General features: G+C 36.7%; 1 protein-coding gene across 1 annotated transcript; it reads left to right on the forward strand.

The window, feature by feature from the left end:
• On the forward strand, nt 1–27,602 carry SLC13A4 (solute carrier family 13 member 4). Its single transcript, XM_083833162.1, has 16 exons — nt 1–1,801; nt 7,537–7,665; nt 10,178–10,314; nt 10,897–11,078; nt 11,739–11,793; nt 13,278–13,317; nt 14,029–14,106; nt 16,178–16,368; nt 17,653–17,772; nt 20,646–20,747; nt 21,250–21,351; nt 22,573–22,670; nt 23,827–23,957; nt 24,779–24,940; nt 26,517–26,654; nt 27,398–27,602. Exons 1-16 carry the CDS (start codon nt 1,703–1,705, stop codon nt 27,533–27,535), a joined length of 1,902 nt encoding a protein of 633 aa, XP_083689288.1. The 5' UTR covers nt 1–1,702; the 3' UTR covers nt 27,536–27,602.

The following is a 27,602-nucleotide window of genomic DNA, read 5'->3' on the forward strand; positions in this document are numbered from 1 at the left end:
ACTGCCAAAAAGAGACATAAATTCCCTGGCTGGATTGTACAACCCAAAATCTTCACATGAATTAAATTTTTGCTTCCAGATCTAATTGCTAAACTTGCCTGAAGGCTCTCAAGGTGCTGTTGCTTGACATTAGTTTCAAGGCATAGAAACATTACATAGTCTCAGATACAGTTATGAATTTTAGGAAGAATTCAAGCTGCACATCAGACTCGTACGCTGAGGCAGTCTCATCTGGCACAGGTCTGCCTTTTCCAGTCCTCCAGAACTCAATGTCACAGTAGTATCCCAGCTCAGCTGGGGGAGCTCATCTTCTGTCTGATTAGCAGAGTGTGGGGGGACAATAGGCAAGCTGAATAAGTTTGGGAGCATGGAAAACCCCAGGTGCATAACTTCTAGTGAGATCCAGGGCAAATGGATGTCTGCAGGTTGTACCTGGGTCAATGTATTCACTCATAATTCTGCAGTACTTTCTCTTCCACAAAGAAACCACTGAAGAGCAGTATAGTAGAAATGTTCCTCCAAAAGACCAGAGTAGAGAGCCTAAAAATTCTGAGTTTGAGTTGGGATCCTAGTGTTACTGAAGGCACATGAATCAATGTCCATGCTTTATGAATAAGAGGCATTCAAGGGTCAAGATGAAAAAACCATGAAAGACAAAAGGTACTGTCCAGAAAACAATGATTATTTGTTTATCAGTACTGGAACCTTGAAACAATAACAAACCGTTCATCAATTGAAAAAAAAATAAAAAAATCTTTTTCAACATTTGTGTATGTGTCAGAAAGAGGAGTCTGCTGATTTTCTCAAAATTTGTGACTGCGTTTTGGATAATGGGTGGAGCAAATACAGTATTCTGCAGTCCTCATTGGCGAATTAAAGGGGTGGGGAAAAAAAAAAAAGAACAAACCCTTTTAAGACTTTTTTTTTTTTTTAATCTTGAGACCAAGTATAATCTGTGTTGGAATTGCTACCCTGTGAATTCCAAGCTCGGGGCAAAAGTGGGCTAAAGGTAGATTCAAAGTAGAAGCCAAAATTATAGCAGAGACAAAATCTGAACAGAGAAGATATAAGGAGCTGGAGTTAGTTGGTTTTTGTTTGTTTGTATGTATGTTTGTTTGTTTGTGTGTGTTTGTGTTTGTTTGTGTTTTTTAAGAAAAAAATACAATTAATTATTTTCCAGCAGAACAGAAACATATGTTTGAGACATTCAGACTAATTAACAGGAGAAAAAGAAGCATCCCAAAAGATATCTCATCCAGTCTATGAAATAGGAGTTACATTGCTGGAAATCAGATGATAAAAGAAAAAAAAACTTTCAAAACACGTGGGTAAGGATGAAATACAGCTATATCTGTGATTCTGAATTAGAAGAAAAAATGTCAAAAGACCATTATGCTACAATTTACAAAACTCTGCCTGCTATGTTGTGATAATCATTTGGATGTGCTGATGAGCCCTACATAAACTGAATGCCTTTTTAATAGAAAAATCATTAGGGTTTCTTTTCAAAACAACAGCAAGAATAATAAGTAAATTAAGAAAGCTGTTTGAATTGATTTGGTGGAAATAGGAAACGAGGCAGAGAGAGCCCTTTCAGGGAAATCCAGGCAAAGGTGAAGGAAAATGTGGAGTGGAAACTGGACTATCTGAGGAACCCAAGAAGAAACCCAAGGAGAAGAAAGCCACTGGGAATTAAAGGAATATGGCAATGGTAAAGGAGATTCTCCGATCCAGAAATCTCTTACTCGTGGTTTTCATTCCACTTCTGCTGCTTCCTCTGCCACTGTTATACACCAGCAGTGTAAGTACATTTTCTTTTTCTTTTTCACAAACCTCTGAGTACAGTAGGCAGTTTTGCTGGATAAGCTTGCAGTAGTCAAAAAGTAAGGCAAGGATTGAGAACAAACAAAAAAAAAACACAACAAAAAATGCTCTTAGAAAAAAGGGCTCGAATTTGAAGTAGTGTGAAATACAAGTCATTGAGCAGTCATCACAGTAACAACGAGAGATAGCATGAGTAATGTCACAGGCAGAGCTGAAGAACCAGGTGAAGCACTATTTTAAGGCAGAGACACTGTATCTCTTCTTTTTCTACAACAGTGTTTGGTTGGAAGTGGAAAACAGAACATTTCCAATAAAATTTTCTTTAGAGAGAGGTGTTTAAAATGAATACTTCCAGTGTTTTAGTTTTTAATAACAAGTATGCATGGATGGACTTTAAATTGGATGTGAGTTTAGAGGACAGCTGTTCAAGTGAGTGAAGAACTAGGACTCAATGACAGACATGTAGGACGAAACATGGCATCCACTACTGGCTACAACTCCTCTCTGTGCATGTCTCTGCAGTTGTCAAACATTTAAAAAAAAAAAAAAGTTTCCTACCTTATAGAGATGGTGATGTTTAACTTATCAGCATTTGCAACATGTTAAATATTCTGCAGCTGTGGCTTCCACAGAGCTAGACATAAATCTGGTGCAGCAATTTCCATTCCTTCCTCTACCCTGTTAAAGATTAATTCTTCCTTCTAGCACCAGAGGATTTATGAATACTACTACTTTATCAAATTGAAATGCAAAGGATTAGAAATTGTATAGCAATTTTCAAAATTAAAGATATAGGTTTTTATTGGGAAGGAAAAAACAGGATTCACAGAAAGGAAATGCTAGTACAAATGATATGTTGCAGTATGAATGAGTTTTCCTGCTTGAAACTTCAATGTATATCTCAGCTGCACTCTTATAGTAGCTTTTCATCTCTTCTGTCTTGAGAAGGAATGAATGACAATCATGCCTTCTCCAGAGAACAGTAATGCACACTTTTTTACAGAAATGTGTGTTTAAAAGGGTTTCATCTCCCCCAGTGTCTCTGAAAGGATGACATGAACAGATTCTCTGTGATATGCTTATATGGCACTGTAATAGTAGCATGCTTCATATCCCTTGAGAACCTCTCTTAAGCAACATGAGATTCACTGCACTTAATGTTGTTATTCATGTTCACTCCCTGCTGGAATCAGAGGCACAGGATGTAATAAGGAAACTCTAATAACCAAGGGAATTGTAATAATATCATGTGGGTTTTGGAACAGAAGTTCACTGACAGTATTGCTGCAAGAACTGCTATTATACAGCATGTGTTCCTCTGCACTATTATTCTGCACCTTGTAGTGTTGCTTTACTGCAAAGTGATATGAAAAGTCATCAGATGATGCTTTAGATTCACTTTGTTTATAAGCAAATGACCACAGAAGTTAGAGCATAGCTGTGAACCTGACCCAGAGCTGGACAAAAGTTTGTAATACCATTAAGAAAACATCTACACCTAATAAACTCAGTTAACAGGACACTATTCAAGTGTCTTAGTGTAGTATTTACTTTGTTACAACCCATTGACTAAGATTACTTCTTAAACCTGAATATTAAATTTGTTGCCTGCTGACTTATATTTTCACTCACCAGACAATTATAGTAGTTTTCTGTCTTATAGGGTTCAGAATGGCTAAGTGAATTATACTTGTGTTTCATCTTGCATCTTCCTTGTTGATATCAGCACAACACTGGAAATGTCAAAGTACCATTACATGTGTGGTAGCAAGAGACATCAAAGGGAGCACGAGGACTCAAAACTGTTTGGAGATAAGATTTACAGGAAATTATATACACATTTTCTTTTCTAGTATATTGTGACCAAAAAAAAAAAAAATGATTGGAAAAAAATACACCTGGGAAAAAAATTTTAAATTATTCTTCCTTTCCAAAACTTATACCAGCACTATGACTTTTATAGCAAGTGTGGGGCACCCATAAGCACCTTTCAGGCCATGACACGTACAGAAAAACAAACGAACAGTCTGTGCTTTCCGGTATATGGGTCTTTTTCATCCTGTCTTAATTTGCTTCATTGTTAACAGTAATCGGGGAGCATTTCTACCTTATTTTTTATCTTTATCTACATTTTTTCAAAAAGCCCATAGTTATACCATAGAGTATCACATCAATAGAGTCAGTAGTGGCCAAGATCTCCTGAGACCGCTGATCCTGTGCCAAACCATGGGCTCTTCCTCAAAAGGCAGCAAGAAGTGCTGTAAGCTGTGAGACCTGAAGCATTAGGTGATGCTGACAGGTTGACATGCCACATCTGGGGGATGAAGCCTGATGCACAGAACAGTCTGAATAGTAACAGATGGCACATTTTTGTTCACTTTTGTTTTTATGTATACAGGCTGAAGGGAGGGAATTACAGTGTGATCCTATCAGCTCAAAGACAGTAGACCAGACGCGGAACTGAACTGAGGTTTTTTTTGTTGATTTTTTTTTTTCACGGATCAAACACATGCATGCATGCAAGATGTGTATTGTTCATCCTTAAGTGGGCAAATCTGTAATCCAAAATTTGTTTTCAATCACTCTGAGATCCTCAGATACTTTAGTTATTAAAGTTTTATGCATGATCCTTGTGGAAGTTTTAGCCATGACTTCCTAATCTGCCTTCTTTTCTGTCCCCTTAAGGGACTGACTGAAATTAAGTGGTAGACCCTCCAACCATCACATATGAGCTCACTATGTTGTGTTTTCCTATCCTCTGCTTTAAGCCATGAGGTGGGCTTAACATTCATTTTCATCTGTACAACAGGAAGAGTGGTGACATTTGAAATTATACTGTTTTTACTTCAGTCCAGTAATTAGTAGCTCTGGTAACCATTAACTAAATATATAAATTCAATTCAATTTACTAGAAGATATTAATTTAGTTAGTGTTGGAAAAGAGCTAGTTTAGAGCACTGAGAGGATAAATAGTGCAAGTAGGAAATAAGTAACACAAAGACTTAGCTCCTGCCCCAGATAGTTTTTGACAGAGATGCAATTTCCCTTTGTTCTGTTTCACTTCCACTATTATTCTGTTGCTACATGCAGACAGGCAATATAGAATAACAGTCTATGTTCAAAGAGTTTCAAGACAAATATAAATTTGGAAGGAGAAAATAATTTGGGATTGGCTTAAGATAAAATGAACACTGGGAATTTTGACAAAATATATATCTTGGATTTTATATCTGCACTGATTTAAAATAAAAATTAATGTTGTTTCATTAAAAAGGACTTGTTTCCTCGAAATTGCTGGACATCATACAGAGCCCATGAACACATACTAGCTTGTTAGCAGAAATTAATGAGTTAAAATATAATTGTTAAAAAGTGTTAAATAGTCATTTGGTAACAAAAAGGACCTTTAACTTTGCTCTTTGTGGAATATTAACCATGAAGTCAAATGCAGTTAAAATTGACTAAGCGGCAAGCTGGCTAATGTTTATGAGTCCTGTGACTCGTACATAAAATAGTTTTGCCTTTATACTTGAGATTACTAAAAATGTCTGATCCCTGCATTCTCACTTTTTGAAATGATTTCCATTTTAATTCAGAAATTTTTATCGGGGTGGTCACTTCAAGCTACTACAGACTGAACATCAGCCCTTCAGAGTTTCAAAGAGTGTAGCAATGCTATTTTGTAAAATGCATGCTCCATAATTCATGAATATTAAAAAATAAAAATCCCCCTGATCCCATTCATTCAAACACAATCTCCTCTAGCCTCTCTTACAAGTTCTTCTCAGTAGCAACAATGCTACAAGTGCAATAAAATCTTTTAGTGTAATATTTTGTTGAAGGACTTGATCATAGAGGACTAATGAAATCTGTTTTGGCTACCTTAAAACCTAAACCACTGTTTTGTAATAATTAAAGAAGAGAAAGAAGTATGCATGTTTCTGTGTAGTTCAGAATATTTCAGAACACTCAAAAATACAGGTACTTTTCTACCCATGAAATAACAATACAGAATTCAATTTCTCAACTTGTCTAATAGCATTACAGATAATCTTAATTGTCCCTAACATCATTAGACTTTACCCGATTCAAGGAAATTATTTTTCCTGATATCATCTTTTCATTTAGTTTTGTGGCCCTAGTTATTTTAATTAGAACTACTTCATGTTATACTTTTCTGAAACAGGAGTCGGAACAAAGTCTGGCAGCTAATTTAAACCCAGGTTTCTGAGTAAGCTTGGCAGCAATTTCTAAGCATGTGAAGAAAACAATACATAATAGTCTATCTTAAAATTTTTCTCTGGAATGTGTCTGCCTGTTATTACTATAAGTGGCTGAAAAAGAAAAAAGGAACAGCTGAATGTGTATCTTCGTACATTAGGGGTATTGTAAAAAGGAGATGTATAAGCTTGAATTTAAATACAAGCTATTGATTCATTCCAGTGAATACACATTTCTGCATAGACTTAGCTTTGCCACCTTGTTCACAAAACTGATTAAAAAAAAAAAAGTGTTATACATACCTAATGATTTGCACAAGGACACGTGGGAATTTCTTGTGTGACTTCTTGAAAGCTGATTAATTTGGGAATCATCCAGTCAGGAAACAAAAGTAAAGAAGCTGTACTTGAATACAGTGAAATAGCCATTTATGAACAGTGAATTTTCTAAATAATAGCCATTGTGAGATGTGAATCTTCGTGACTCAGTATGGTCATATGAAACATCCAGGGATTGATGAAGAATAGGAAAATTAATAGCTGGTGTAAATCAGCTTCCATAGAACAATATGAACTTCCATAGTTAACCCCAATGAAGGGTCTGGCTGCAAATTTGAGAAAAGGAAAAGAATAACTTTTTCTTTAAGGTAATTTCTGTAATTATTAACAGGAAATATTCCTAGGTTTCTAAGCATAGCAAACTGAGCCTAAAGAGAGCCCTACTGAATGACACAAATAAAGACATATCTTTCTAAAAAGTGGACCAGACTTACTCCACCTTTCACCAGCTCTCTTGGAATGCTCAGCACAACATTGTCATGGCTTTGTTTCCCAGAACCCTGGACAGTAGCAAATTTTCTTGATTAACTCTGTGATCGAGTGGCCCCTAAGTCCTTTGGGACCATGGTCTTTTCCCAAGGGTCTGCAGAAATTGCCTGAGAAAATAAAATTGCCTGAAAAAAAAAAAGAAGTATTTCATAATGCCTAAAAAAGTAAACTGTCAGAGTATTTCCAAGAAGAGACATTGTGTAGCTTTATCGATGCTACTGCAAATGCAAATGTTCTCATCTGCTTGAAAGCTCCTATTTCCTTCACTTGCCCAATACTGGGGAAAAAGCCAGGTAGATATATTACAGGCTTCACAGACCCAGTCTGAGGAGTCATGAATATAACTTTGGTAAGTATTGGGTTATTTAAATCAAAGAAAACCATCGGTGTACTCGGAACCATTATTTTGCTGATAAATGAAGTTACCCCAAGGTTTTGCCCTAGTATGTATGCAAAGACTTTCATTAGCAGCATCTTCTTTAGGAACTGTCCTTTCAGGTGGTAGCCTAGGTTTAATACTCAAAAAGATGTAATTTAGGAGGTCCTTATATAGTTCTTGTTGAGTTCTTTTAGTCCAGACACCCACAAATTGATGAGTCCCATGAACACCTTCACAATAGGTGGTATGGCAGCAACATGTAACCTCAGTGCTTTCTCCCTACAGGAAGCCTCATGTGCCTACGTGCTGATCGTGACAGCTGTATATTGGGTTTCTGAAGCAGTACCTCTGGGTGCAGCAGCCTTAATTCCTGCTTTCCTATATCCACTTTTTGGAGTCATGAAGTCCAGTGAGGTCAGACCAGTGTGCACTTTTTTATCATTTCAACTTGTTACTCACGGTTAATTATTTGAAGAAAACAAATGTTAGTGGACTAGCAAGACTGGGAGGAAGAAGTGTACTTCTTATAATGTGTAACTTGGGCCAACCAGCACTTTCTTCTGCGGAAGAAAGCTAGACATAGGAAAGGCCATAGTAGCCAAGAGGTGTGTCCATCCTATCAGCTACTGCATCACCAGCAATGCCCATTGCCTACTCCACCTAAAGATATGACATTTCCCCTCCTCCAAAATTGTATAAACAGCACTTATGGGATAAAGTGGAAAGTTTCCTTTTAGTAATAGTTGGAAGATTTACATGACTTATAGATGATGTGTAAAAGCATGAGGCTACACATTCTAAAAACTATTACCATTTGCTGTATAAAACTAAATAATTTTAATATCCAGGTAAATGTTGAATCCTTTTTCCAAGCTGTAACCCTAGAGTTGCCTTGTAGTCATCAGTTCTAAGGCAAAGGAGTAGCTGTATAAAAAAGTCTCTTTGATCAGTTCTGAATTTGCTTATTTGAGTTTCTCTTGAATGTCATTTTCTTTCATGATATGCCAAGAATTTCTTTGATTTCATCTACAGATTTTTTCTCACTTTTCTCTCTTTCTCTCAGAAGGGGGGGAGGGAAGGAAATAACACTTGGTTTTTAAGGACTAGAAATACAGGTAAAGAACACAGAAGAATATAAAGAAACCATAAGGTTGTTGAATTTCTAACACAATCTGATACCATGCATGTCCATAAATGGATTGAGTCAAGCATTAACCAAGAGTTTTATGACCTGTCTTATTCCTCCCAATGGTGTAACAGCTGTGTAATATAACCATGTACATTTCTATGTCAACACAGTTAAATATTTTCAGTTGATTTTTTTTTTCTTAACAAAAAGTTAAAGTAGTTACACTTTTTCATTTCTAAACTCTGCAGCATATCAGAGAAGGAAAATTTAGGGGTAGCCTGACAGAAATTCAATGTAATATCAAATTAAATGGCAGTGGGACTACTGCAGAGAATATATTATTTACTTTAGGAACATAAATAAATAAAACCCTGTATTTTAAAATAAGCAAGGCTGATGATGCTGCAGTATTTCCAGTCTGCTCTTCTGCGGTGCCATAGAAACTAGGCCTCAAGCTTTGCGGTTTGAGCCACACATAACTCACAGGGGCTTAAGAGCATGAGCCTGGGTGTTATATGCGTCTACATGTGTATTAATAAGAACATTAGTATTCACTTGTTTCTCCAAAATGACTGTGAAAAGGATAAAGTGAAACAGCAGATTCTTTGTGCTGCTGATTCGATGGATTCCTTTCATTCAGTTCAAGATTTTTTTGAACAAAGTAGAAGGAAAATAAATAAAGTTAATGAGAAAGTAACCAGTGGAAGAAAGCCAAAAAAACCTGATATTTAAAATTTCTGGCACACAGACATGATGGCCAAGTCTATTTAGGTCACCATGGGGATTTGTTAAATATAAGTAAATGCTTAACACTTACTGTAACATTCACAAAATATTAGTGCCATTCATGAACTTTTATGGAAGAGGACAATGGAAGAAATACTATTTCTACTGATCTTAATTGCTTTAAAATACTTGAGTCTACATTTTGTTACACCAATAGTTTTAAACTGAAGAGCCAATATTTAGAGAAAAATATTCCAGAAATAGTTTGGAAAAAAATTCATTGGAAGGAAGAAAAAATTCAGCTAAATTCCAAGCATCCAATTATATACATTATTTCTCCCATTTAGCTTGTTTTCACACGTAAGTGTGTGTGCGTGCATGAATGTTCTGGTTTGTTTCTTGTTTGTTAATTTTGTAGTAGCTTCACAGAACATTTTCTCATGTCTTAGTAAGTCCCACATTCAAGAATTTTGTTTTGGAGTGTTTTCTCTGCATGGTCTCTGAATATTTTCCTAAGCCTTTTTTTTTTTTTTTTAAAAAACTTCACCTTCTTTTCCTGACACAATGCAGGTGTATTTCCACTGTGAAAAGTTCTGGTGCAGTGTCTAAAGACCATCACAATAACCTTTGCTTGCTGTATTCAGAGAGACAATTGAACATGAGAAATACAAATGAGATAGACAATTATATTTCCATAAAGAAAAAGCAGATGAAGCACATGAATAAAGTGCCCTCGATGCAGAAGTTTGTGGCTATTTCAGTGTGGACCTCACTGCATATGATTAACTGCAAGCAGTGAACATCCTGCCCAAAGAAGTAAGATTTCTCTCAGTCTCTTCAAAGCTGAGAAATCTACAGACAAGTGGGCATGGAGCACTGTTATTTGTAAATGCAACATAAAAGAAATTAAAGAAAACATGAATCATGAATTCTTCATTTTCTCCATCTTCCTCTCATTCTTCTGGTGTAAAGGCAGAAACCCACGATATGTCTTGTTATTCAGCATGTTCTCTGTGTAGGATAGTTACTGATATTTTTAAATTGATTATTTCTCCCTTGCCTTTAATGCAGGTGGCTGCAGAATATTTCAAGAACACAACTTTGCTCCTCGTGGGTGTGATTTGTGTGGCAGCTTCTGTAGAAAAATGGAATCTCCACAAAAGAATTGCCCTGCGAATGGTCATGATGGCTGGAGCAAAGCCAGGCATGTGAGTGAAACTTTGACTTCAGGGTAGTCTGAGGTTCACAGCAGCAGCTTGAAAGATAATATAATAACTTAAATTTCTCCAATCCACAGGGAAAAGCTAGCTCAGTTTGAGGAGACTGTTCCTACCCACCATTATTTCCAGAGTTTGAAAGATTTCAAATATTCTCAACTTCTATTTATTTATTTATTTATTTTTCTGCCACCTCTTACTCCTTGGCTTATTTTTCTATTGCTTCCTATTTTATACTGATTCCTTGTTCCTAGTCTCTCTGTTCCTTCTTTGCCTGTTTAGCAAACACAAAAGGATTCTTAAAGTATCCCTCGAAATGCTGAAAATTGGCGTTTCTCACATCACATGATGGTTTCCAAGTGAGGCAACAAAGGGCTTTCAATGATACATGGTCTTGTGACAGTTATTAGCACAAAGCAGCATTTTATCCAAGCACAGAATAGTATTTTGGTACCCACAAAGAAAAAAAGAAAATGACCTTACATAGTTACCATAGGTCTAACAAAAATGTTAGGTAAGAAAACCTTTAATATTTGTGAAAGTGCCTCAAGGTCTTACTGTGTTGTACTCCAGGTTGCTTCTTTGCTTTATGTGCTGCACCACGGTGCTCTCCATGTGGCTTTCCAACACATCCACCACAGCTATGGTGATGCCAATTGTGGAAGCAGTGCTCCAGGAGCTAGTGAATGCTGAGGAGGAGCGTGATGTCATCAGTACTGCAGGCAGCACCATTATTGAAGAAAACGAGCCAATAGGTATTTGCCAATGTTGGCCATTCTTTTCTTATTTATCAGTGACCAGAGAGAGTCATTGACACACATGAGTCAAATTCTACTGAGGTCAGCCAGAGCTGTCTGATTTGTACTGCCAATGATACTAGTCCATTCTTTTTCTTTTAGCATGATGATATTTCTTTCAAAACTGAAAGAGAGTTTCAAGATGCGATGGGAGAAGTGGAGCTGGGAAACTATTTAGGCTGAATTAGGAGACGAGATGGAATCTGTGTGTCATAAACTCTTAGGTCATATAATTTTACAGGGTCAGAAGGAAATCTCTGTGAATAAAGTGAAAAAAAAGTCTTCTGGACTGATAAGAACTTTAGAGGCTTTTAATGTTCATTCCTTCCCAGAAAGCAGGATTTGGAAAGAAAAAAAAAAAAAACCTCTTCTTTCATTTCAAAGATTTCAGCCTGAATAATGTCGTCTAACTTTTGTCAGAAGTATGTCATGAGGACAATACAACACAACAAAATGCTGCATAACAGTCAGAGAGTACCTGAGAAGGTTCAGACAAACAAGATTTTTTTTTTTCCTTTTTTTTTTTTTTTCTTTTTTGAACCTCCAGGTTCAGTGGCATGGCCCAGGGGCTCAGATCAGTTCTTACCCCAAGAGCTGCTTTCTCTTCCTTCATTACAGATCTCAGCAACAAGCATGACCAACCTTCACTGGAGCTTATCTTCATCAATGAGGAGTAAGAATGAACCCTGTACATCACGACTGGAGATTTGAACCCTACACAGGTTGCAATGAAATGAATCTAGGAATAGAGCCAGGAAGGGCAATCAAAAGCTTAAAAGTGAATGTTTTAGATGTGACTAACAAGGAAGGCTTATATGAGAAATAGGATTGATGTAATGGTCTGGATCTCATGAAACCTTGCCAGGATTCATTTATTTTATTTTATTTTAACACTATGGCCATTATAAAGGGAAAGAAACATCCACTTACAGAAGATTCTTGAGAAAACTCTGAATGCTAAGAACATGCAAGAGACAGATGACAGAAGAGGGAAAAAAAAAAACAAACACACACACCTGTAAAAGATTTCTTTTAGTACAGCCAAGGTTATTCCAAAGTTTGAATCACTAACAGTTTCAACCAGGCCTCTATTTTGGGTAGAATAAGGGCAGATCAAGGAAAGGACTAATTTCAATGTCAAGTTATCAAATTAACCAGCCAGATAGGAGAATATATGAAGTTCTTGTCCTCAAACTATACTACAGGTAAATTCCGAGGAAAATCTTCTTACAAGATATGAGATTGAAATACACAATTGTTTCTTGAATTCCTTCTATTTTATCTCTAAGAGTTCAAAATAAAAGAAAAACAAGCTATGGTCACACCATTTAAAATTTGCTTTAAAACAAATATTATCATCCAGATGGCTCATGTTGATGATTTTAAGTTACCTTGCAAGTTCTGAATAGTTTTCTCATTCGTTTGGGGACTACTGCCCTCTCCAATATTTTGTCCACTGTCTCTTTTAATCCTAATCATATTTTCTTCAGTATAGAATAAAACTTTCAGTCTGACATTATGCCATTAATTCCTTTAAGCCATATTGAAAAATATGTGAGGGATATTTCATAACAGAAGTTTCATAACAGAGCTATCATTAAAATAGTATTACTTGAAAGAGAGCTTGAAATTTGTTTGGAAAAGAAAAGCAGACCATCTTCTGGAATTAAATATGATTTCAATGACAAAGTAAAAGTTCATTGGAATGTTTGCATGGTCCATATGACATGCAAGAGAGATTTTAGTGAAAACTTTAATGTGGAACAGGAAGGTGCTCAGAAAGTGTTGAAGAGGCTGGTGGAGGAAAAAGTAGAGTACAACAAGACAGTGGTAGCACTGGATTGCCCAGTGATTCACTCCACTGTGGATGGAGTCCATTCCTAGAATGTAGTGTACACTACCAAGAATACTTATTTTTACTTACATGGAAGTGGAACCCCATTGCTACTAGGTTAGAGGCAGAGCTATGGAACATAATGACTCTTCTAATATATCTGCCCAAGATACCACAAAAGAGATACTAATAAATGTTATTCCTCACCATTTCAGTAGGCACTAGTTCTGCAGATATTGCCCTTCCTACCAATGATTTGTACCTTTTGGGGGAGCTGGGTGAAGAGGCATTTTTAAAGCATATTTTCCTTTCTTTATTTTTAGTGCTACTACTACTGACTTCAGATCCTTGATGAATTCAAAGGTATTGTCATAGGTAGTACCTGTATCTTCTGAGCTACACTGCCTGGTAATGCCATCAGAGCACAGTCTACATAGCTCTACAACAAACTTAGGTTTCCTTTATTTAAAAAAAAAAAAAAAAAAAAGTGGTTGTTGGCAGAAAGTGAATAGTACAAAATGTCCCACTTTGTATTTAACCTATCAGCCTGCTTGCACAAATCAAGATGGGGAACAGTAACTTTGTAGGGTTTGTTGTATATGTTGTTGGAAAGCCAAAGACCCAGTCAGAAAATTAACAACTCCATACAGACTCTCAAATTTTACCAAGTTCAGATAAGATCTTTTAAAGTCTAGTTATTGTCAGTCTCTGCATCTGAGATGCTTTGATAGATTAGAACAAACTACATTTCTTACAAAGCCATAGTCTCTAGCAAGGGATCTGTTAGGTTCTCTTACATGGCAGAAGGAGAAATCCTAAACTTATTATAATCTGAATTTTAACATCACTTTAAAATAAAAACAGTATTTTAAAATTATATGGGTTTTTTCCAGTATAAAATTTATAGCTGAACTTTTAGAATTTTTTGTTGTCATTGCTGTTGTTTGTTTTGTTTTATTTTGTTTTGTTTTAAAAGCCCACAGCCCATGACCTTTGCAAAGCATCATCTGTTGTAATCTAAGTGTCTCCAGGAACAGAAGAAAAGCTAATCTAAAGGCATTTGCCTCCCTACAGAGTATGAATAATGTGCACATGATAGCCAATCCTAATGGAACGGTGAATTCCAAGAGCAACGGGCAGCACCTACCTCAGGTAAGGAAACGTTAGACGTGGAGGATGAAGGAAAAGACAGAGATGAACATATCTGCTCACCACTGCATCAACGTTGTTCCTTGTAAGCCACTTTGTATGGAATTACTTTCCATCAACTTAACAGCAGTCACATTTTAGCCCTATGCTGAGCCCTATGCTCCTATTTAGACACCCCCAGCACAGATATTTTTGAAGGGCCTTTCCCCAGTAAGATATTTCCTAATGGCTAGTACAATTCATTTAGCTTTATCTTCAGTTTAATGACCACAAGTTTCCCTTGTTTGATTGTTCTACCCACTTTATTTCTACAAAGTCTTCCTGGAAAATACTGCAACACAAAAAAAAACATCATTTCCTGACACACAACTGTTGTGGTTTAACCCGGCCGGCAGCTAAACACCACACAGCCGTTCGCTCACCCTCCCCCCTCCCTCTCTGGGATGGAGGAGAGAAACGGGAAAGTGAAGCCTGTGAGTTGAGATAAAGACAGTTTATTAAGACAGGAAAATAATAATAACAATAATAATAATAATAATAATAGTAGTATTACTAATAATAATGTGTACGAAACAAGTGATGCACAATGCAATTGCTCACCACCTGCCAACCGATGCCCAGCCTATCCCCGAGCAGCTGGCCCCCCCTATATATTGTTTAGCATGACGTCAGATGGTATGGAATACCCCTTTGGCCAGTTTGGGTCAGCTGTCCTGGGTCTGTCCCCTCCCAGCTCCTGCTGCACCCCTAGCCTGCTCGGTGGCAGGACAGAGCGAGAAGCTAAAAAGTCCTTGGCCTGGTGTAAACACTGCTCTGCAACAATTAAAACATCAGCATGTTATCAGTGCTCTTCTCATCCTAATCCAAAACATAGCACCCTACCAGCTACTAGGAGGAAAATAAACTCTGTCCTAACTGAAACCAGGACAACAACATACTAACAGCAGACATGAACCATTTAACTGGGTTTGGCAGTCTTAGTATCCTCCTCCTTTCTGTTCTGCCAAATATCCTCTACCAAAATCCTCCATTACATCACTCCACTGCAGTATTTCTACTTTTCCTGAGTGGATCCAATGAGTGGCTGCTGTTTTTTCTACAGTTACATAGTACCTAAATGGCATAAGTTGATGTCCAGAAAGGATTAACCTAAACTCAGCATATGTATTTTTATTAGCAGTTCAAAAGAATCTAAACATGTGTTTCTAAAATAAAGGCTAATGCACTGCTCTTGATATTTAATTTCCTCTTACATCCATTTTCCATTTGCATTTAATGGTTATTTTGCCACTAGTAAACTTGTTTCACTTTTAACCTACAGGGATGTGAACCAGAGTACCCTCACAAGAATGATGAATTTACAGCATAACTTATTTTATGACCTAAACCCAAATCCAAATTAACAATTTAACAGATTTGTTAACTCCCGTGTTATCTTTTTCCTGATTCTAAATTACAGCCTAGGGTTACATGCTAAGTGCTCTGAAGTGCTGTACCTTTTTTTACCAATTTCCATGTGCTTGATTTACTAACATGGAGTCTTTCCTGTCACTATTAAGAAAACTTTTGGAGCAATATTTTTTTCTGTAGCTTTTTCTTTCATATCAACATTGCTCAGCCTGTTTCATGCACTTTCTGAGAGTCCTAACACTCCATTCTTAATGAGAGGCCCTAAGCCAGTATGAGTGCAAATAGTCCACCAAGCATTTGTCTGGTGGCTGCTCATAAGTCTCAAGGATTATAAATTCCTTCTACTGCAGTGCTGGCATCCTGCCTCTGCAACCCACAAAGGCTTTTGGTATCCAGCTGAGACTCCAGTAAGAACTAGAGTTGACCCATACCACGGCCAGAAGCCTGATTACTGTTTGTCCTACATTTCTGCCTCAGGACAGGAAACTTCAGGCTCCTGGACAGGTTTCTAGCTCTGATCCCAACTAATACTGATGAAGAAAGAAGCTTGCTCCCTTTTATGCAAACCTATTGTTTCTTTGGGACCAGTAGCACCATGGCATTAGAAAAAGTTGGGTTGCTGTTCTAAACTCCTGTTCTCCTTGGTTGGTGTATCTCCTCACAGGCTCAGATACTGGTCCTGCCTCCTAAGCCCTCAGAACCGGACCTGAGCACTAAATACCGGTATCAGTCCAGACATGACCACATGGTCTGTAAATGCCTCTCACTAAGCATCTCCTATGCAGCAACCATTGGGGGACTGACAACCATTATAGGGACTTCTACTAGCCTCATATTCTTAGAGCATTTCAACAAGTAAGTGACATTTTGGGTGTGTGAGAATATGGTTGGGTCATTATCATCTCTGTGGCATTCCCCATGGGTTATTTATTGTCTCAGGGAACTCTTCTAAGATGGTCTCTCTGAAGACAGTTTTGTTTCCTCCTCTACTCTAATTTTTTCTAATGATTAATGGTTGAAAGAGGAAGCTTAAGTTAATATATATCCTTGTCCTTCTCCCATGCGAAATAAACTCCTAAGCGTGTGATATTTCTTCAGCAACTTCTGTTGATATTACAAACCAATTATTGTGAAAGTAGCAGACACCCTGGAAAACTACTTGCTAGAGCCATGCAGACATAAGAACGAAGACAAAAGGAAATCTATGCAAAAGGTGAAAAGTCATAAAACCTGCTTCAAATATTTTTCTATGGGTTATTAGAAAGCCACTTCTTGTGGTGAATCTATACACATCATCGGTGTGCTGTTCAAAATATGGTGCAAAAAAAATGACGAAATTTAGAAATATGGCCTTACACCTTTTCTTCAGGGAAGATGGAAAGCAGCTCTGTAATTAGCTAAATACTCCCTTTATCATATATTCCCAGGAGTCTCAAAAACATAAACATTAACTCTGTGAGAAGACCAGTTGAACTTCTCTTCATGCACAGATACGTAACCAAGCTCAAAGCTGATTCTGATCATCTGATGCTGCCATTGCTGTCATAATATGCTGCACTTCTCTCTCTGAAATGGTGGCAACGAAGAAAACTGAATTCAGAACTCATCCCTAGCTCAATAATTTGGATTTCACAGCATTTCCAAAGACCCTGTTATTATGATACTTCCACAGCAGACACATGGCACATAGCAGACATCTTTGTCTGAACTTGGTAGAATATAGATTTTATTTTTATCATCCACAATAATACACACAAAGACGTTCTGGGTGAAATCATTCTTAGGCCTGTTGATGCTTAAATGATTTCTAACAATAACCTCAGGTAGGGACAGGATCTCATTCCTGGTAACTGTAAGAGTTTTTTGAAGTTGGCTGGACAATCCAGACCACCTGATCTTAAAGGTGTGAAGTGCTGTATGGCTCATCTCTTGGTCAGGCATGGTCAATGACTGACATTCTTTGGTAAGTAGCTTTAATATGCACATGTATTGTAGCTGTCACAAATATATGCTGATGAAAATTTTCTGTCATGTCGTGACAGATAAATGCAAGTACATGCATGGCCATCTGTACATATTGGGGGTGTTTTTTATCATTCTAAACTCTTACACACACACTTTTTTTTTTCCCCTTTACAGCCACTACCCAAATGCTGAAGTGGTGAATTTTGGAACCTGGTTTTTGTTCAGCTTCCCAATCTCCCTCATCATGTTGGTCCTTACTTGGTTCTGGATGCATTGGCTGTTCTTGGGTTGCAAGTGAGTGCAAGTTGTTCAAGAAGTACAGATTCCAAAAGCAGGGTGTCTTTGACTTTATTAGAATAGGTCTTATTAAAGCATTTCTAGTTGCAAATGACAAAAGCTAAGGTATTTCTTTCTTCTTGGCAGAACAATTACTGGAGGAAGTCATATTTCTTAGCAGCACTGGATAGGCAGCAGTGAGTGTATAGTATTGCTGCTTGAGAGTAAAGGTATTGGTGATAGAAATCTTTACTATGCATTCAGCTGTGGTGTGGTTGTTTTTGTTTGTTAGTTTTGTTTTGACTCATAGCTGTGTCTTGTTGTGGAGCAAAAATCTTGTCAAAAGTTCTTTTGGAAAAATACAACTGAAAAGATGAAAGAAAAACAAAACAAAACAAAACAAAACAAAACAAAAACCACCTGGAATGGAACAAGTTACTTTTCAGATCAGCCCCCAGCTCAATGAAGTTAATGCAAGACAAGTTAAAATTAAAGGTAAACTGTCTCCATTTATATTTGTCTTTAAAGTGGAAAGGACTCAGCCTAAGAGGTGAATATCCTCTGATACCAGCAAGTCCCTGATCCCCCAGATAAGAACAAGGCTCAGTCTCCAAGTTCATTTGTACCACGTCTTCTCTTTGCAGAGGTACTCAGCAAAGTTAATGAAAATTGACTAAGTATGTGCATTTAGAGTGGATTAGTTAATCTGCATTAAATTGTGGTACACACACGTTTACTCAGAATTAAAGTGTCCTTAATTTGATTTAGTTTACTCTTAAAAGTAAGATGAACTGACATCACTAATTTCTTCCATGAAAGGCAACCAAAAATACGATAATGAATTCTGCTTGCTGTTGACCTCGACTAGATTTGAAGAGGTAATTTAGAGGTGAATAGTTTCATGTCCTTCTCTCAGTCATTCCCCTGAGCCTTGTAGTTCCAAATTAAAATGCTAACATAAGTCCTTTTTTTTTTCTTCTTCTCTTTCTAGAGGAAAAAAAAAAAAAAAGCTTGAGAGGAAACAAGCCCTAACACTACCCTCAATAACATTTTTTTAAATAAAAGTCACTGAAATTCCACATTGTATCCAAGACCTCATGCTGATTAATGTTTTTGTAGATAATACCACAGACTGAAGCATTATTGACTTCTTGAGAAGTGCTGTTTGATTCCAAGCCTCTTAAGTCTCTGTTTATTGCAGTTCATTAAAGAATATATTATGTTAAGAGCTTGATTACAATACTCTGCCTTCACATCCTCCTAAGCCTAGCAACATTGACAACATGTTGAAACAGCTGTTAATGTCTGTGCATAAATGTTTATTAGACTCCCATGACGTACGTGTTGCATGTTCTCTTCCTAGGAAGCCCAGTGTCACTAGGCTGTGACTTGGCCCAATTGGAACAACATCTCAGACTTGGATTGTAGGTTTTTGACTAATTCAAAGGGGATGAAGAATAGATCCACCAAACAATTTTTGCCAGAAAAGCAGGGCTAATAACATAATTGTCGCTATAGAACTGACCATTACAAAGCGTATACCTTTTTTCTTCCAGCAGATGCATTACTGCTGGTGGATTTAATGGAGTTTAAAAACAAGTTCACAAGGAAATTTAAATACTTATATGTGTAGAACTGTACTAACGGTGCTTAAAACAAGTGTCATATAGGTGTTTGATTGCAAGGGACATGAAAAAAAAGTTTGAGACTTTTTTTTTTTTTTAACCAATCAGGTGTTATTTGTATCTTTAGGTATGCAAATTCCTTTGATAATTTGACCTTAACTCTTGAGGGAGATACTAGTGCACTGTTTGGCCATTGCAGTAGCATAGATCTCTTGTGGGGTAATAAATGACACATTGCAGGAACTTTAAAACCAGGCCATTATGCTCTCAACGTACTTATTATGTTCCAGCTTCTGAAAAACCTATCTTAGACTGGCTTAGTTGCAGAAGTTTCTTAACTCCCTCCATAAGCCCCTGTCTGACAGATGATACAGCTGAAGCAGAAAAACAGAACTGTGGCTCAAAGCACAGCAAAGTGACACTACTGGAAAGAATAAACGAAAAAAATGTTTAAATGAACTTGCAAGTGTATTCATTTCAATTAGGAAAGTCTAGTCTTAAAACATGAAGGCAAGCTGCAGAAACTAAGGGCTTCACCTAATTTGTATATGAATGTATGGAAGGTTTATATGTGTTCAGATGTGAAATGTGCTTGTGCTTGCATTTACCTCGTGGAAGTACAGACTTTTTTCAACAGGACAAAACACTATTGCCTTGGCCTCTGTAGCAGAGGTGATGTAGTACTACACTAATTGTGCCTAGTTTAGAAACTGCTAGGAAGAGTAGAAACAGACAAGCTGTGAAAGCTACTTTGATCCCCAGCATAGCTTTCACCATTAGTTATAGTGAATCCTAAATATTCAAGTCAAACTTGTGCTCAAAAGCCAGACCAAACCCCACATGTTTTGGCTATCCTTGATCCTACTGGGAATTATACAGTTCCTTCACAGATATAAACTAGCCGTAACCTTTGGAGTTTTCAGGCACAGCAAAAAACTAGCCACCGCCAGACATTTGAGGAAGTTTACAGGAAGGAGTCCAACCATAGTTTGGAGAGGCTCAGCGATACCAGTCAGCATTAGACAGGCACCATAGGGACTTTCATACCATGACTAGGATTGCTTCTTGGAAAACCTAGAAACCTGACCATACGAAGGTGACAAGCCATAATTTCCCTTCCCTTTGCCATCAGACCTTGTCCCAGTCGTATCTTCTCCCAAGAAGAATGAAAAGAGGAATTTTCAGCTTGCCACTTTGTTGTTATTTTTTACAACTTTTTATTTCACTTGAGACCTTTGTTTAATTTGACTGTGCTATCTACCGTAGTTTTAAGGAGACCTGTTCTGTGAGCAAGAAGAAGAAGACCAAACGGGAAGAAATGTCAGAGAGAAGAATTCAGGAAGAATATAAGAAATTGGGAAATGTTAGGTAAAACAGATGTGATTTACTCAGTAATTTGCTTGCCCAAGCAGGACCATCCACAAAAATATTTGTGCAGATTTACTTTGTCAATTGCTCTTATGCTTATTATACTTTTTAAAAATACAATACAAAGTGTTTACAGTAGAATGGTAACATGAACTTTAACTCATTACCACATTTCATCGGAAAACAGTGCAAATGCATAACAAACATTTATGATTATGTTCCTTTAGGATTTCCCCATTAATTATTGAACGGAAAAAACAGATAATGATATCTTTAGTTCATTTTTTTTTACTAGGTTTAGTTGGTTCACAGCTGAGAGTAAAATGTAGAATTCTTTAATTCAGATTAATCTTCCTTTCTATTGCCCTTATGGTATATACCTGTTTTGTGGGAAACATTTATAACTGCTTAATTCATTTGGAATCTGCTCTCGAGTTTTCAGACAGACCTTGGATTTTACTCTCGTTTGTTTGTTTGTTTGTTTGTTTGTTTTTGTTTCTAGCTATCCTGAGATGGTGACTGGGTTTTTATTCATTCTAATGACATTGCTTTGGTTTACTCGTGAGCCTGGCTTTGTACCAGGCTGGTCATCTTTCTTCGAAAAGTAAGTTCCCTATGTAACTGCAAAGGAGTACAGCCTAGCAGCTTCTGACTTTCTGCCATAAATTTTGGCTACATACGTCATTAGCCACTTTTAACAAGGTGGCAAAAAATGAAGTTTTTATTCAAATTTAGGATTTTTGCTTTTTAAATCACATCTCTTCACATGGCAGCAAACTGTGTTCTTTCTGAGTAAGGAAGAAGGAATTAACTATACAAAACAAACATATTTCATATGTAATAAATGGGAAAGCCACATACTGAAGTGAAAACATTTTAGTGCATTCATAGAGAAGCTGTCTCTGAAATGTATTGATGTTATAATTCAAATTAAAACTTTTGGGTGCTTTTTTTTCTATTTTATTTTGAAAGATTTTTTTTTTCTCAAAATAATGTATTTTTTTGGAGATAAAGTTTATTAAGAAAATATTTCAATTAAATATTAGAAGATTGAAACAACTGGTATTTTTTATTTTAAATAATATTGAAAAGATTTCTGTTTGAAGTAACTTTAATAAACAATGCATAGCAAAGACTACATGAAGTTAAATTTTCTTCAATTTCTGCTGCATAAAATTATTTTAATTTGTAATCCTAATTCTCACTGAAGAACAGCTGTTAATATAGTATTGGGATTTCCTGAGGATCTTTGTAGTCTGACATACCTTGAAATACTTTTCAGGCTGAGTTTTAATGTCCAGTTCATTTCTAGAGGATTATTTGGGCTTGGCTTTTCCTGAGAATGTATTTACTATTTATTCTTTTTGGTAAATAAATTATTTTACTGTACCTCTGAGTTAACAGATTTGTAAATCAAAAGGGATCTCTTTTTATTCTTTTTATTACTAGAATGTTAAAAGTATATAATAATAAAATAATAATAATAATAATTAAATTAATTAAATATAATTTTTTTATTATTATTATTATTATTATTATTACAGGTAGTTAATGTAGACAATTTACTATATTGAATAAAAAGTTTTGTTTGTATCCTTGATGTACAGACATATTTTTCTAGAAGGCTGTTGCTAAGACGTCAAATGTGGAAATAAAACTTCACCTATAACTGTTTGAGTGGCGGTTTGGACCAGATGACCTCCAGCAGTCCCTTCCAACCTTAACCATGCTGGGTTTCTGGGATTCTGTAACTGCTAAGAGTTATGTACCTAGTTTAAGAATGTTTCTGTAAGTTTTTATGATAACTTCACCACTTCTTTCTTAGGAAAGGTTACCGGACTGATGCCACTGTCTCTGTTTTTCTTGGTTTCCTCCTTTTCCTCATTCCAGCAAAAAAGCCATGTTTTGGAAAAACAGAAAAAGGTAGGGTACATATGGGAAGAAAGAGCTATGGCACATTTTATTTTAAGAATATTTTTCTGGTCTCTGTAAAATGTTTGAAGAACACATTTTGTTTTTCAAGTGGAAGTGTATTTTTTTTTCCTCTGATACCATCCTTTCCTACATCAAACTCCACTTTCGTCCTCTGCTTTAGTTCATGTGGTCTCATCTAGTAGATTACTAACAGGTAATAGGCCACAGATACACTACTAGGTCTTGTAACAATAGCCATCATCTCTTCTGTGTTTACAGAGTTTTGAAAATTTATGACTGAGCTTTAGGAAAGGTTGAAATGTAGTTCCATATTGAGAATGATAATGCAGAGATTTGCAAAGTTGGGTGAAGGTAAGCTCTAGTAAATTATTTGGTCATTCCTTGTATGTAAGAAGTCATTGATAATCTCATCAAGTAGATGTAAAAAAGGTAAGTAAATATGTGACAGTTGTAATTTTTGGTAATGCTCCTTTTGCAATCTTCCTGATAATAACAATGATCAACATTTCACGTTCATTTTTGGATAGCACTCAGAAGTATCGATCGGTTTGCTGTGCCAGGCTTTCAGCAATAATGTATGGAAACAGAGCTCCCTGCATAGTCTTATGTAGAGATTACAAGTGTATATAGATATGTGTTTTTTTGTTTGTTTTGGTTTTGGTTTGTTTTATACTGAAATGCATGCAACATTCAGGAAAAATAACACCCTCTGGCTTCTACTTCAAGAAATTATTCAGGGACATAAATGCATTTTATTAAGCTTCATGACTTAGTGGGGAGAGAGAAAATGTCCTTTAACAAAATAAACCCATTTTAACTTCATCTTTGTAATTTACAGATAATTTTCACAGGTATATACACAGCAGACAGTCCCTCAAGAAGCTGTATCATAAAGCACAGAGTTTTGTAACTATTGACATCAACAGAGCAGCCAAGGGGAGGTCAGGGTATTGGGAATCAATATGCTGCATTTTCTGAGGCTGAGCTAACCAGAGAATTAAGCTATGCTTTTCTTCTTCATCTCTCTCACAGACAGGTCTCAAGATAACTTCCATGGTTATTGCATTATTGCTACTAGCATGAAATGTGAAGATCTTTGTATAAATGCCAATGTAAAATTGATCACACACTTATTTTCATATAGGAGATGTTGAAAGGTCAACAAACATTAACACACTGGATCCCATCATTACCTGGAAGGACTTCCAGAAGACTATGCCCTGGGAAATTGTAGTGTTGGTTGGAGGTGGTTATGCCTTAGCAGCTGGATGCAAGGTACTGATTTAGATTATATTCCCCTTCCTAAAATGAATAAATAAATAAATAATGCAAACTTTGAATTTTATCTTTTTGTATGCTCCTCAGATTGGAATTATAAAGCAGATACTTTCAAGTTTGTACACGAGCTAGCCCCTACTCCCTAAACTCAATGGAAAGATACCTAGCTAACAAAAGAATGGGTAGGGCTCAAGTCAGTTGTGTAAGCATAGGCACCTACTGCCATTTCAGATGCTCTAGTAGAGCTAGATATTCCTACAAGGCTGGTAAAAATGACACAGGATCTGAGGGAAACCTCACCCTTTCTCAACTAGCAGCTAGCTAGCTGTGGGAAGAACATCTCAGCTGCCACTGGTTGCTCATATTTAGGCAACTGAGTCAAACACCCAGCATTGATAAAACAAATCATGCTCTAGGCTATACCGACTGTATCTCCACTCAATACAATTCGTGAATATACACCTAGTTCTCCTACAGACACCTATCTGTAGGCAAATAAATTTGTGTATGAGTTCTACCTACACTATGAAATCCTTCATCACCAGTTTGCAATACTTCAGTTTGCATGCTGAAGAAAGAGGAAAGATCAGCCTTGGTGCCAATTCATGTTATTTATCTTTTTGATACTATGGATAACTGTTTATTAGACACTACAGTGAAATCCAGTTTACTAAACAAAAGGTAACGGAGAAAGCATTGATCTAAACTTTGTTTATTTGCTGGTGGCATTCTCTGATGCAAACTGCCCTGAAAAGAACAAACTGGTTATCAAACATCCCATGTACTTAGTCATTCTTGTGCTTCTGTCCTTTTCTCAGACGTCTGGCCTCTCTACGTGGATTGGACACCAAATGCTGTCCCTGAGCAGCCTTCCCTACTGGGCCGTAACTCTACTGGCCTGCATTTTGGTGTCCCTTGTTACAGAGTTCGTTAGTAACCCAGCAACTATAACCATATTTCTACCTATTTTATGCAGTATGGTGAGTAAAAATAATGGCATTTTTAGTCTGTTGTTTTCTCATAGGCCCATAGGAATTTTTCAGGATGGGAGGGTATTGGCATTCGGATCCCATGAATCCCTGCCTTGGTTTCCAAACTATTGATCTGCAGTCTTGTGTTCAGAAGGCTTTATAAACTCAGCCCGGCAAAAAGTACTGACAGGCAATTTTAGCACTGATAAATTTATTTGAGACTTCTAGGACAAAGCAAAAGCATAGCTCCTGCCCTGAAGAATAGATTGTTTAAATAAAAGGAAAGGTGATCATGTAATCAACAAGATAGTTGGTGAAGTCTGCATAAAGCTTATCAATGTTATTTTAAATGTGTAGTTCATTAATTAGTGGTCACCCACTCATTACTTCTAAGAAAAGACTGTACTAATGAATTCTGTATCAGATTAAAATGTGTTCAAGGGTGTGATCTGGTAAGTGTGCTATCATCCAACATGGAAAGCAGAGGTTTTGTAAGGAAAAGTTAACAATTAGTAGACTGGTGACAAAGGCAGAGGAAATAAATGCAAATCTCATTCCGTATTAGAATAGCAGTTACAGAAACCTATCTCATTCCTTATTTTTTTTTTTTGTGTAATGTGAAGCTTTCCTTACCAAGAATGCAGACCATGAATCTTGTTTCCCTATTATAACAATTTTATGAGATTGAGTCAAAGAACATTATGTGAACTGCTCTGAGGTAATATGAAGATACGGTCAGATGAAAATAAGTAATTATGTTAGAATGGCTTATGAGTTCAAATTTACCTCTGCACTACACTTAAAGAGACTCTCCTAAAGAGAAATTTAGTGTGGTAATCTCCTTTTAGTAGCATGAATAGCCATTTTTATACAGTATTTCTTTTTTGACTGTGAAAGAAACTTGGAGACACTTCTGTCTGCAGTTAGCCTTCACTCTTCAGTTAGCCCTTCCTTTCCCTCCCACATAGAACTATGTATTGTGTTGCTACAACAACACAAATTAAAATACAAAATTTCACCCCCACTGAAGGCTGTAGTGGAAGAACAATTATTTAGACCACTTTAAAAAAAATAAAAATAAACTTTCCACCAGCACTGCCCCCTCACAATGCAAATTCAGACCAAGCAACTATTTTTCTTAAACGCTGCTTGGAAAAGCTTTACAGAATTGTTTCAGCAACTTCAGCAGCTGTAATAAGGAAATTCTTCATTTAAACCAGCTTTGATCTCTCGTGGATGAAGACTGAAGCAGCTCTCAGTGATCAGATCCACAGCTCAGAATGACAGGGAGAACAAGTGAGAGAAAGGCTGAGGAAGGCCTAACAGTAGCTATGTCCACCCATGCCCAGTGTGAAATAGCTCAACAGAAATCCCTGGAGGGTGACCAGCTCCAAAGTAAACCATTATCCCACTTTAAAGAACAAACAAACAAAAAAATATTTCCACACTTAGATTTAGATATGAGGGAGCTGAGATTCATAAACTTATTATCTTCACATAAAGCAGAGACAGGTTTTTCATCTTAACTATGAGCACGGCTTTTACTGGTTAAGTAAAACTTCTCTTCCTGCCCCTCTCCTTCCAGTCAGAAACCCTGCTTATCAACCCTTTATACACTCTGATCCCTGTCACCATGTGTATCTCCTTTGCGGTGATGCTGCCGGTGGGTAATCCTCCAAATGCCATTGTCTTCAGTTATGGGCACTGCCAGATTAAAGATATGGTGAGTCTTGAGATTGGGTATATTCTCCGATACTTCATGCAACCCCAACACCCTGTCCCCACATCCAGCAGCCAATAATAATGGTGATGATATTAGTGTTAATATAAATTCATGCTGATTTGCACTACTGTTATGACACAGAGCTGCCAGGTTAAGAACATCCGTACTTCTACTGTAGAATATGCACATTTCTTGTCTTTATTTTTTATGAACATAATGGTCAAACAGGTATCAAAAAGTAGAAGTACACAATACTTTGTGTTGACCTATTAGGACAAGCAAAATGGCAGTTGCAGAAGAAAGAGACTGCACAACACAGTGCTTGGAGAAATCAGGAGAGCACAGGGAATCAGATTTATCATGTAGCTCCACACTAAAACATGCTGTTATCACCCTTCTATGTGTAGTACAAAACCCCATTCTCATTATGTGATTGAGAAGTTCAAGTGACAAACTAAGTAGTTTTCTGATTAGGTGCATCAGCATCTATCCCTCCTGAATACTCTCACGATATTCACTCTGATACATAATAGTTGTGCTTTTTTGTCACTTTGGAAGTCAGCATATGTATATTATCATTATACATATAAACAGGTATACGTACATATACAAATATATTCCATCAAAGTTAGTTCTGCACCATGTACCCTCTTGTCTTCTTTTTTTTTTTTTTTCCATGTTAATTGTTTTTGATCAAGTCATCACTGACCATGCTCTGGTGATTTTTTCATTTTTTTTCATAGGTGAAAGCTGGCTTGGGTGTAAATCTGATTGGTCTGGCTGTTGTCATGGTGGCAATCAACACATGGGGAATTAGACTCTTCCAGCTGAATACTTTTCCAGAATGGGCAGCAGTAAGCAACATCACTCGCCAAATTTAGCCTTTTTTTTTTTTTTTAAATCTTCAAATTAAAAAAAAAAAAAGTAAAAAAAAAGTAAAAAAAAAAA

This window comes from Anser anser (genome assembly GCF_964211835.1).
Source record: "Anser anser genome assembly, chromosome: 1".
NCBI lineage: Eukaryota > Metazoa > Chordata > Aves > Anseriformes > Anatidae > Anser > Anser anser.